Raw genomic sequence first — 11,749 nt, forward strand, 5'->3', positions numbered from 1 at the left:
TCACCGTGAGGAAGGGGAGAGCGCGAGAAGGGACTGGCTGGGGCGGCAGAGCGGGGTGAAAGGGGTGCAGTGCCGGGATGCCTCCGAGAGGCTGCGTTGCCCCCCCGTGTGTGTCCTGCACAGCTGGACTCGTGGAGCAGGAGCAGGCTGAGGAGCAGAGGGGGCATGTGATGCGTGGTGGAGTCGGACCGTGGGCCGTAGCGGCTCCAGGAGGGGCTGTTGTCTGCCCCAGGCTGGCATGCGGGCGCCTGGGCCTGGCCCCTGGAGCAGAGGTGTCTGTGGCCCTCAGCCAGCAGCGCTTCCTGGGGAGGGCCTGCCGCTGGCCACAGGTGGGGTCCTGGGCACAGCCTGCGGGGGTCTGCCGGGGGCCGGTGCGGTGGGGCCACAGACGGGCGTCCCAGCTGGTAGAGGCGCTGGACGCCAGGCCTGGAGCTGCTAAGCACGTCCCTGGGGAGTCGTGGGCAGGGAAGGAGGGGTCTTCCCTCTTGCACAGAGTTTCCACCTGCGTTGTCCCTGGGAGCCGGGCCCCCCTGGGGCACGGGGCTATTCTGATCCGGGTTTCTTGGTGTGCGCTGTCTCTGCACATCCTGCCTGAGCAGCTGATCGAATTCTCTGGATTCCTCCCGCAGACGCCCGCACAGAGCCTCCGCCTGGGGCCGCAGCCCCTGCTCCGCATACCAGCCTGCTACGGGCCGCAGCACCTGCTGGGGCAAGGTCCTGTGTCTCCAGGACGGGCAGGATGTGCGTGGCCTGCGCCCCGTGCCTTGCTGTGCTGCACTGCGTGCATCCCGGGCCACGGAGCACTGGAGCGTCCTGCCCATCCTGCGACGTGGGTGGGAGCGCCAGGGGCTGAGTCTTCCTTGAGCGGCCTTTGAGTCTTGGCAGCTCCCCAAGGGCACGCACGCTGGCCAGGAAGCGCAAGGGCCTTGCGGCCCGGGCAGTGCTTCTGAGTGCAGCGCCCCAGACGGCTATCCCTGCCAGCTGCTACCCGGCCCTGGGGCTGCCAGAGCCGTGGGCACCCTCTTTCAGTGTCGGACTCCCGTCTGGCCCCGTGGGCTGCGAGTGCTGTGAATGGGGCAAGCTGCTTCAGCAGAAGGGGCAAGCCGCGTGCCTGGCGCTGCCTGGCAGTGCTGGCTGCGCTCTGTGGAACCGGGGGCATGTGGGTGCGAGTCCCCATGGCAGAGGAGGGAACACGGTCAGATCTTCTGTGTCCCGGGAGCAGGCGCTCGGCTCGCCGCACCGCAGGGTAAAAGGAGGAGCGGCTCAGCCGTCTTCCCTGCCCTGGTCTGATGGGAAGGGGCGACCCCTCCTCGGCCACCTGGCCCGGTCTCTGCACGGGCGCGGGGCTGAGGTTCCCGGACGAGGGGCAGTGGTGGTGGAGCTGCAGGACAGCGCAGGCCCCGAGGCAAGTTCTGCTGTCGGTGGCTCGGGCTGGCTGCAGGCTCGTGGGACCCCTGGCTCTGCCCAGCACAGCACAGCCATTGCCCCCGGGGGGTCAGTGCCTGTTTCCCTATGCAGCTCCGGGGGCCGCGGAGCATCCACCTGCTCTAGGTCCTGCTCACGGACCTTGCTCATGGGGGCCCTGCCTAGCACAGGGGCCTGGACCCGATGATCTTGCGAGGTCGCTTCCAGCCTCTTACAGTCTATGAACCTCGGGAAGGAGGGGGCAGGAGAAGGACAAAGGCTGCTATTTATTGTTGCGCAGCATTTGGGCTTCAGCCCTGGCTGCCCTGAGTGCTAGCTGCAGCGAGACTAGAGCCCAGCGCTCCTGGCACACCAGGGCGCGGGAGCCTGTTGTGGGGCATGTGCAGGTGGCAGCGCCGCGCTCCTGGGGTGGCTCGCACTGCTGGCGCGACACGTTCCCTCTCGGGAGGGCCATTCCTGAAACGACCCCCTGCCTGCACCGCATGCTGAGCGTGGGCCGTGGGGCTGCCACGCAGGCCTGCGCGTGAAGGGCGCTGCTTCTAGCCTGGCTGCCCCAGCAGCCCCTGTGCGGCGCCGGTGCGAGGCACTTGTCGGGGAGCGCCGGGGCCGGGGCCGGGGCCAGGCGGTGGCAGGTGCTGGTGGCGGCGGTCTGGAGCGTTGCAATGCATTCTGCTCACAGGTCGCTCGCCCAGCAGGGCCCGGCAGCGTCTGCGCGACAGGCCTAGGTCCGTCGCTGCTTTGTCACCCTCTGTCCTTGCGGAGACTGAAATGGCCCAGATTCATTCCTGCCTCGTGTGCCCCATCTGCCGTGCGTGCGTGTTTTCACCAGGCTTGCCGGCCCAGCCTGGCTCCGCGGTGGCAAGCAGCACTAGCCATTAGCATCCGTATTTTGGATAGTGCTTAACTGGAGCCCGAGCTGGCCGCAGGGACTGGTGGAGCCAGCCTTTGAAAGGAGCCTGGAGCGAAGCCGGTAATTAGCCCGGCTCTTGCGCCAGGAGCTTCCTGAGGAGATGGCTTCACACACCCCGATGCTTCCTTTGGAGAAGAAGCACGGACGTGCTGCCAAGAGCTCAGCGCCGACCCCGCCGGGCCCTGCGGTGCCTGGCAGGTGAGACGGAGCTGCAGGCCTCTGCACCCCCAGCCGGAGCCGGGAGGCGGGGAGCCCTGAGGCTGGTGCAGGGAACAGCTGTCACGGCAGGTCCAGCCTGGAGACAGCGAGGTGCAGGGGCTGGTGCCTGGCTACAGCCGGGTAACCCTGCCCCTGGCCGTGCCCGCTGGGCACCCTCTGCCTGCGAGCGGGGGCCTCCTGCCTCACTCAAGAATCGCCACCCGTTTCTCACCAGATAAACTGGAAGAAGCTGTGCAGCAAACAGACTCCTGAGCCTCTTCCCCCGCTGCCTCTGCCCGCTCCGGCTCCAGCGCCGGACTGCCGACAGCTGCCAGGCGTGCTGTGCCCACCCAGGGTCTCTCTGCCAGCAAGGTGCATCCATGTTCACACCTGAGGGTGACTTCAGGCCTGTGGGGGAGAGCGCGGGCTCTACAGCCCCCGCCCCGGCCTGCCTGCCACGCTGCGCATCCTCGCGTGAGCCCCCGTGCCGGTGGAGAGAAGGGAGGGCTGCAGGCACCCTGTGCGTGCGGTCTGTGCTGGGCCTTGTTGGCTGTGGCCGTCTGTGGGGAGGCAGAGGAGGAACTCGGGTGGACCCACAAAGGGACGGCGGTGCTCAGGTGGCAGCGCGGGGCACCGGTGACAGGCGTGGATCCCCCCTCGCGTGTCTGCGCTGGGCATGTGCAAAGCTACCTGCAGCCTTGCTCCTGGCGAGGCCCGGCCCGTGCTCTCAGACCAGGCCGTTCCCCAGCTCTCTGCGGGGTCCCAGTCGGGAAGGCAGGTGCACAGGGGCTGGCTGGGGAAGGCTGGAGGACGTGGGAGACCCACAGCTGAATCCTTCCTGATGCAGGCCAGGACTTGAACTTGGGTCCGCCATGTCCCCAGGGCAGCTGGGCATCCAGGGCAGAGCACTATGGTCCCACCTGCCAGAGCTCTCCCGCTGCATCTGAATAGCTCGGCAGCCCTTGGGCACGGAGAGGGAAGCAGCGGGAGTTGCCGTGGGGCTAGAAGTCCTGGAAGAGCAGCAGACAGGAAAGGGGAGAGCAAAGCACACCTGCTGGGTGCCCCCCACCGAGCGCCGGGCAGGGGACAGTAGCTGAGCCGGTGGAAGCCCACGGGTCCCTCCCTGCAGAACTGAGCAGACTGCTCCTCTCCCCTGCCCCACCCATGTAAGTGCCAGGCCTTTGGGCAGGCGTTGCCTCGCACTGTGGGCATGGACAGCCCCCCACGCGGGGAAACCCTGGGGGCCTGGAGCCGCCACCTCTCCCCGCAGTGTGTGCAACAAGAGCAGGTGGGGGCATCAGCTCGTGCCACGGGGCGGGTGGGGCACTGCCCCCAAAGCAGAGCGAGGAACCCGGCGCTTGCACGTGCACGGGGCAGGAGGGGGCTTGCCTAGGAGAGCGAGTGGGACGCTTCCTCTACTCCTGCCACCCTTGTCCCGCCTGCCAGCTGCATCGTGGCGGCAGCAGGAGCCCGCGTGTGCTCTGGCCCGTCAGGCATCTGCTCCTTGCTTGTGGTGCCTGACGCTGAAAGGGAGGATAGTGTTTTGGCGCCTGCGGTACCAGCAGCCCTTCCTGCTGCCAGCGCGAGCGAGCATCGGGCCCGCTCCGCCTGGCCCCCCGCGGCTCCTGGGCATGGGTTACCACGGGACCGCCAGCTGGGAGTGCGAGGCCCTCCCCACCCCACCCCACCCCGCCTCTGGATTTCCAGGGAGGCTGTGGGGCAGGGCTGAGCCTTCGCTGCCACCCCTGCCCTGCCCTGCCCTGCCCTGCCCTGCCCTGCCGCGAGGGGACCCGGCACTCTGCCGACTCCCACTCCTCTCCCAAAGGCCCAGCGGCGGTCGGCACGGCACGCGTGTGCTTGCCCCTGCCAGCCTGGCTGCCCAGGCAGCGACGTCGCAGCTTTGTCGGAGATGGGATTTGCCGGCCAAGGCCGTCATGGCCGGGAATCCACCGTGCTGCCCCCGCCGGCCCCCCGCTCAGCACTGCACCCCAGGGTGCCGCAGGGGGAAGGCTTGTTTTTACACCAAGTGCCTGTAGTGACGAGGCGCAGGCAGGCAGGCGGTGCGCGAGCCCCTGCACGCCGCGCTGCTGCTGCGGGGCACACCCGCAGTCGCTTGTGCCCCCACGGCTCTGCGGGTGCCCCCACGCCAGCCCTGCTCCCGCCACGGGCAGCTCCTCCTGGGCCCGTTCTGCTGAGACCGTGACGCATCTCAGCCCTGCCTGAGCACCAGGCTGGACTCATCCTCTGCCCTGCACTGGGGCCAGGCTCTGCCAGCCGCCCGGCCGGGCTGCCACCCCTGAGCAGAGCAGGGCGGTTGCACCGGGTGCAGGCAGAGCCCTGCTCCAGGGCCCAGCGGCCCGCCGTGGCGGGTGTGCAGGGGAGCGCAGGCATTGTTCCTCTCTCCGAGCAGACGCAGCTTGGGGCTGGGGCCTTTCTCTCCTGTTGGCATCAAGAGCTGCAGTTGGAGCCTTCTCAGCCTCCTTATGAAAGAGCCCGTTGCCATCGCCGACCGGTGATGTCATTTCGGAGCGGAGGGGGTGGCTGCCTTTCAGCTTGCATAAATCCGTGTTAAGTTATGCAAATATATGCACCCGCTGGTCCCTCGCGCTGAGCCGGGGCTGTCTTCAAAGGTGGGCTTTTGTGTGCACAGCTCCAGAAGGCTGCGAGGTCTGGAGCGCCGTGCCCAGGCCCAGGGGGTCCGGGCTCACCGCGGGTAGGGGGGCGAGGGGAGCCTGCTGCATCTGGGGAGAGCTGGGGAAGTGGACGGGGGGCCATCCTGGTGCACCCCTTGTCTCGTGAGTCTGGGAGGCCACGTGACCTTCGCCGAACCGACTCCGGGCAGCGAGGTCCCGTCCCGAGGGGCCAGACGTTGGTGAGGTGAGAGTGGATTGCAGGGGGCAGGGGCAGAGGCAGCCCGCGCGGGGGGCTTCCAGGTCTAAGGGCCAGACCCTGTCCTGTGGGCGGCAGGGACCCCCAGCGTGTCTAATGCCCCGGGCAGCTTTGTGTGTCAGCCGCTGGAGTCCAGCTTCTCCCGTCTCGTCTGGAAAAGTAGGCTGTTGCCGACAAAAGCTCACGCTGCTCTGAATCAGGTGCCATCTGGCCTGATGTCGCACCTCCAGGCAGGCTCCACGCACCTGGGGACCTGGCTGTTTCCAAGGCACAAATGCAGCCCTCGGACCTGCCAGCAGCAGAGCGGCGTGGGCTGTGGAGGTGACAGGAGCTGCCGTGCGGGTGGAGCAGGAGCAGGAGCAGTCGCCAGGGCGGACCGTGGACCCCCTTTGCCCTCGGCCTTCAGAGCGCTAAACAAAGCCCCGTTTGTAGCAAGCTGCTGAAGCTGAAGGACTGTCGGACAGGAGCAAATGGGAGTAAATTGGCCGTGCGCAGGCTCGGGCAGGAAGACAGGAGGTTTCTGTCCGTCGGAGGGGCAGGGTCCCGGGAGCAGGCGGGGTGGGAAGCAGCGCGGGTGGCGGCAGGGCCGTCTGTGAGCCTCGTGCTGCGGCACCGTGGTCCCGGTGACACAAAGCCGAGACCTGGGTGCTGTTAGAGACCGTTTGCGCGGGTCAGAGCATTGCGCTCGTGCGCTGATGTCACAGGTGTGACGTCTGTGCGGGCGCACTGTGCCAGCACCCTTTGCACGACAGGACCCACTTGCAGGTGCGAAGGAAGCGGTAACCACGTTCCCTTTGGGCTGTGCTGCAAGCAGCAGTTTGCAGCCGCGCTGGAAAGCTCCGTCGAGCGAACTGGCACCCCATGGGGCAGCCGGAAACCCAGGGGCGCCGCAGTCACGACGGCAAGGCAAAGCCACTTTCCCGAATGACCTCCCGCCGGCCCCCTCTCTGCCCTGGCGCCGTAATCTCCCTCCCTCTGCCCGGGCACCCCGCCCCGGACGTCAGGATCTCAGTCCTTTGTTTCCAGTTGCCATCAGACTAGTCCCCAGTCACCACCGCACCGCTTCCAGGCACTAGAAACAAACGGCCTGTCCTTGTCCGTCCCTGTCCCACTGAGGACCCTGTGTGCCCTGGACAGCCGTGCTGCCTCGTTTGCACCCACCCAGATGGCCATCGTGACCCCGGAACAGAGACGTGACCTTCACCACCACCGGTGCGCACCAGCCTAGCAGGGACAGGGAACCCGAGCCATGCACGTGCACAGAAGGGAACGGACATCTCCTCCTCCTCCATGCTCTGCCTGAACCTCCCCTGAAGCGGTTCCCTGTCTCCCCTCCTCCTCCTCCCTGTTCCCTGGTGTCACGGGGCTCAATGCCTGCCGAATGCCCCGCAAGGAGCTGCCCGAGGGAGGACAGATCCCCCGCAAGATTGTCCCGAGCCCTTCGGGAGCCTGCAGGAGGCTGGATGCAGCTGCTAGCCTGACACGCTGGTGCAGTGACTCCCTGTACTCCGCCAAGGACCTGCTTGTGCTGCGCCGCGCCCCTGGGAGCCAGGAGGCTGGCGGGACACCTCGGGGTGCCACGCCTGGTACCGCGTCAACGTACGAGTGATCTGGGAAGGAGCGAGCCCTGAGGGAACAACACCGGCGCGTGGCACGGTTGCTGGCAGCCAGAGACGGCAGCGTGGAGCCTTCCAGGAAGCAGCTGCAAGTGGCTGTGGGGCAGGACGGTGGCAAGAAGCCATGTGCCTCGGAAGCGGGTTGTCTGCCACGAGCCGCAGCGCGGTGACGGGCCCTGCGCCGGGCACGCTCGCAGCCTGCCGGAGGAATGCATCTGCTGTGTGTCGTGCCACACGTCCCGCTCAGCCCGACTGGCGCCGGCACCCAAGGCTGTTGCTTTTGGTGAAACGGAAGGACTGGCCCATGCCGGGTTGGTTTGGTACCAGGGTCGCGCTGACCATAAGGTCCCCAAAGAGGCTCCACATCTGTTTGTCACGGGGGAGGTGGAAGCCTCTGTAGCAGGTCCGTGTCGCTGGTCACTTGTGCAGCTGGACTGGCCCCGGCTTGGGGCGTACCCGCTATCTGCAAGGTGTGACTCTGGACACTGGCTCCGGGGCAGGCAGCGCGAGCCCATGCACAGCCTGCCTCGGCCTTCCTCCGGGAGGAGGTGCTGGGCTTCACCGCCCCAGCTCCCTGCTGGACGGCGGGGCCCGAGGCACGGGGCCAGCTCAGGACCGAGCCTCGTCTCCCTGCAGCACTCGGCCCTGCGCGGAGAGCACCAGCAGGGCAGGGCACCTCCGCAGTCCCGCGGAGGGTGGTGGTGCACAGAGGGGCACTTGGCACTCAGCCGTGGGGGCAGGCTGGGGGTGCTCTGGGCCACTTCGCCGGGCCACGCTCTCGCACAGCACCTCTTCTGCTGCTGCTGACAGGCCAGGCTGGGCCGGGTAGCACCCAGGTGTGTTCAAGGCCCGAGTCCTCGTGCGCCGGGGGCCGGGTGGGGACGCCTGCGGAAGGACACTGGTGCCAGGGCTGCGGGGCCGGTGTCCGCTGCAGGGGATGGGGCTTCCTCAGGGGTGGCCAGACGGTGGCCTGAGCACCCCAGGGACCAGGCAGCCTTCCCACGCGCCCCTGTACGGGCAGCGACGCGCGCTCCTCCTGCTCGGGGAGCCACACTGCACTGCGCCCCGCCGCCCGCGGCCCCGGGGAAGGTGCAGTGCGGGGGAGCAGCAGTGCTGTGCCAGGCGCTGGCCCTGCCGCGCTCCATGTCGGGGTTGTGGTCGGGGGCGGCGGGAGCAGCGCGAGGGCCTGTGTTACTAGCAATGGCACCGTCGCTCTGCTGAGTCACTGTCTGGCCCCGTCTGCCGCGAGCGCGTGGAGATGGCTGAAGCCAGGGGAGGCTGCAGCCCCGCCGGCGCCTCCGCTCGTTAGCACGCGCGCATCACGGCTCCTCTGGCCAGCGGCGCTGCCTGTGTCAGCTCGCGCAGCAGTGCCAGCGCCTGGGGGCTGGGATCTGCCGCAGGCCCGCTCCCACCACGTGGCCCTGCGTGTCACGGCAGGCAGCCCACGCGTGGCGCTCCGGCTTGCGGGGCAGCGGGCTCTCTGGCGGGGCTGGGGCGCAGGGCACCAGCTGTTTGCGCAGGAGGACGAGGCCGGGGGGTGGCCGGGGGCGGCACGGCTCCTCCACCTGCCGGCAGCTCCTGCCCCCGGCCCGGGCACCTCCGGGAGCACGGGGACGAGGCCTGTGCAGCGTGGGCGGCTGGGCTGTGCGCAGCATACTAACCAGCCGGCTTTGTTCAGCCCGAGCCCTTGTCTTCCAGGCTGCGGCTGCCCCAGCCCAGCCCAGCCCCTCCAGGCAGTGCTGGGGGCACGGGCATGGGGGGCCGTGTGGGCCAGGGATGGGGGCAGCAGGACCACCGGGGCCTGGCACCGGGCGAGCTGGACTTGGAGCGGTGCAGCCCATTTCATCGGAAGAGCAGTCGTTTCCTGTCCCCGCTGCCAGGCCCGGACACGGCGCGGCTGCAGTCAGGCTGAAGCAATTACCGCCAGCGGGCACAGGCCACCCCTCCACCCCGCCACGTCCCTCCCCCAGGCCTGCAGCCCTGCCAGACAGCCTGCACCAGGGACAGGCTCGGGGCTCTCTTTGCTCGGCCCATTAGCTGCTGTCTGGTGGGGCGGCTGCAGCAAGGGCGGGCGTGAGGTATAAATAGCTCGGCTGCAGCTCGGCGCCCGTCTCCTGAACAGCAGTTGTGCGAGACAGCCACGGCGCTGCCTCGAGCACCGCTGGCACGGCTGCTGCGCACAGAGGGCGCGTGGAGGTGAGCCTGCCCTGCGCGCCCCTGCCCGCGCCGTGCCGAGCTGAGCCGTGCTGCACCACACTGCATTGCACTGCACAGGCAGCTGCCCCTCACTGCGCGGCTCTGCCTCCCACCCTCCCCGGGGCCCCGCGCCTGGCAGCCGTCCCCGGGAGGCTGCACGACCCCGGGCCGGCCCGCGTGGTCGGGCAGGCCTTGAGCGCAGCGCAGGGTGCAGCGCATTGCGTTGTGGCAGGCAAGCAGCTCCTGCCCTCCATGCCAGGATAGGCTCAGCCCTCCGCCCCCGGGACCCACAGCTAAGTTGTGGGCGCCCCAGCTAACTCGGGCCCTACGGGCTGGGGGGTCAGGTGCCGGCTGCTTGGGGAGGGACAGGTTTGGGGACCAGGAGCTCCAGCCGCATGATGAGCCCAGGGGGTTTGGGATCAGAGCCTCAGGAGCGTCGGCTGGGTCTGACCCTGGGTCCCTGGTACGTGTCAGACTCCTTCGCCCACACCTGGCTGCAGGGCACAGCGACCGCGCCGCGGGGTCAGATGGCAGAGCCAGGCTGGTACCCACAGGAGAGGCCTGAGCTGCTCCAGCCAGACCCGGCTCAGCTGGGGGACCCAGCAGCAAGCCAGCGCCCCCCAGGACGCGCTTGCCAGCCCCGGCCCAGGGACAAAGCCCACAGTGCCCCTAGTCCCACGTCGTGGGGCGGGTGGGGTGCCCCCCGGTCTCCCACTTCTTCCAGCCCAGCCTTTCCTTGTCCTGCCCCTGCCCTTGCCCCCATGCTCTGTATCACTCGCCAAGGACCAGCCCAGCTGGGTCCTGGGTGGACAAGCCTGGCACGTAAAGGGCTCCGGGGGCAGCAGTGATGAGACGCGGGGCGGGTGTCAGGCGTGGTGTGAGCCGGCTCTATGCCGCGGCGGGCGGCTCCCGAGTGCCGTGTCCCTGGCAGCTGCATGGCGGGGGGAGCGGCATGTGGACAGGGTGGTGCTGTCGTGCAGCGCTGCCCCAGCATCTCGCAGGCAGTGAGGGGACCGCACGAGCTGCAGTGCGGGGCGCAGGGCTGGGCCAGAGCACAGGCTGCCCCGAGGGGTTGGCTCTGGCTGTCAGAAGCCAAGTCTCACATTACCCGTGAAGCTGGCATGAGGCCTTGAAGCCAGAGAGACGGGCCGCGCCGTGCCGTGCTGTGCTGTGCGCAGCGGAGTGAAGCCCCGAGGGGCTGGCGCTGGCCACTGGCCGCAGGCTCCTGCTGCCACCTAAGCCCTGCCTCTCTCCCCAGGCCAAAGGACCCTGCACCACCGGAGCGATTCCCTGGAGACCGTGATCCTGGTGAACCCCAATGTGGAGAGCGTCGTGTCGGAGGTGAGGCCGGGCACCGGTGGGCAGCAGGGCCAGTTGCACTGGACAACCCCTGCCATCCCGTGCTGATATTCCTGTGCTGCTGCCGGGGATGGGGATGGGGATGGGGATGGGGATGGTGCTGAGCATGCCTGGGCGAAGGAGCATGCTCCCGGCGGGGGGTCCTGCGCATTAACCCTTTAGGAACAGACTGAGTCTTGGGCTGGCAGCTCTGTGCCCAGACCACCCTCCTCTTCCCCCGGCCTGACCTCCCAGCCGGCCTGCCTGGCCTCTGCTGTCTCCTGGCCCCAAAGAAGCTGGGAGCTCGGTGCTGCAGGGGCTGGCTTGGAGGGGGGTTTCTGAGGCCTTGGGGAATCGTGCGCCTGGTCCCCCCTAGCCTCTACACAGGCGCAGCCTGTACGGACAGGGAGGAACCCGCTGGGCGCTGAGCCAGGCCAGCCAGAGCACGCGCTGCCGCCGCGCGGGGTGCGGGTGCGGGTGCAGGCCGGGGGCGGCTCCACGGGCGTGACGGCGTTCTGCTCCCGGAAACAGGTGCGCTCGCTGGTGTGCGATCCGTCTGCCCACAAGCTGCTGATCCTGTGCGGGCAGAGCTCCGACCAGGAGGGGGACCTCATCCTGCAGGCCGGGACCTTCAGCTACCAGAGATTTGCCGAGATCCTTGAGGAGCCGCAGGTGAGCGGGGAAGGGGCCTGGGGCCTGGCCCCAGCACGGAGGGGGCAGGGCTGGAGGTTGCGTGGGGGCTGCGTCCACCCCCGGCCAGGGCGGAGGTGACTCTGAACTGCATGCACACCAGGGCCCTGCCCGCCCCGGGGCTCGGGCACCCAAACCCACCAGCTCAGGCTTCCCAAAGCATCTGCTGACTTCCATGCTTCACCTTTGGCATGACCAGAAGGCAGGGCAGGGATAACCTCACAGACTAACACGTTCAGAGGCCTTTGCTTTCGCAGGCTTCAGCTGCTTCATCCGGTGGTTTGCCAGAAGCCTACAAAAGCTCCTGTCTCTGAATGCATCAGTCTCTAAGGTGCCATCCTGCCCTGCCTCCTGCCTGGCAGCAGACTAGCAGAGCAACCACCTCTTCTGAGCGACACGGTGGACCCCGGGAGGGGCTGATTTCCAGACATCAGCGCTGGTGCGGCCGGCGCCCCGCGCTCCCGACCCGCAGCCCCTGCCCCTGCCC

At 68.5% G+C, this 11,749-nt stretch overlaps 1 protein-coding gene across 2 annotated transcripts in view; it reads left to right on the plus strand.

The window, feature by feature from the left end:
* The window catches only part of MAP1A (microtubule associated protein 1A), a 59,989-nt gene that overhangs the window by 34,564 nt on the left and 13,676 nt on the right, over positions 1-11,749 (plus strand). For both annotated transcript variants that reach the window (XM_059714431.1, XM_059714432.1), the window contains 2 exons: positions 10,493-10,575; positions 11,104-11,244. In XM_059714431.1, coding sequence (XP_059570414.1) covers positions 10,493-10,575; positions 11,104-11,244 — 224 coding nt within the window. The remainder of the gene's footprint in view (positions 1-10,492; positions 10,576-11,103; positions 11,245-11,749) is intronic.

This window comes from Alligator mississippiensis, chromosome 11 (genome assembly GCF_030867095.1).
Source record: "Alligator mississippiensis isolate rAllMis1 chromosome 11, rAllMis1, whole genome shotgun sequence".
NCBI lineage: Eukaryota > Metazoa > Chordata > Crocodylia > Alligatoridae > Alligator > Alligator mississippiensis.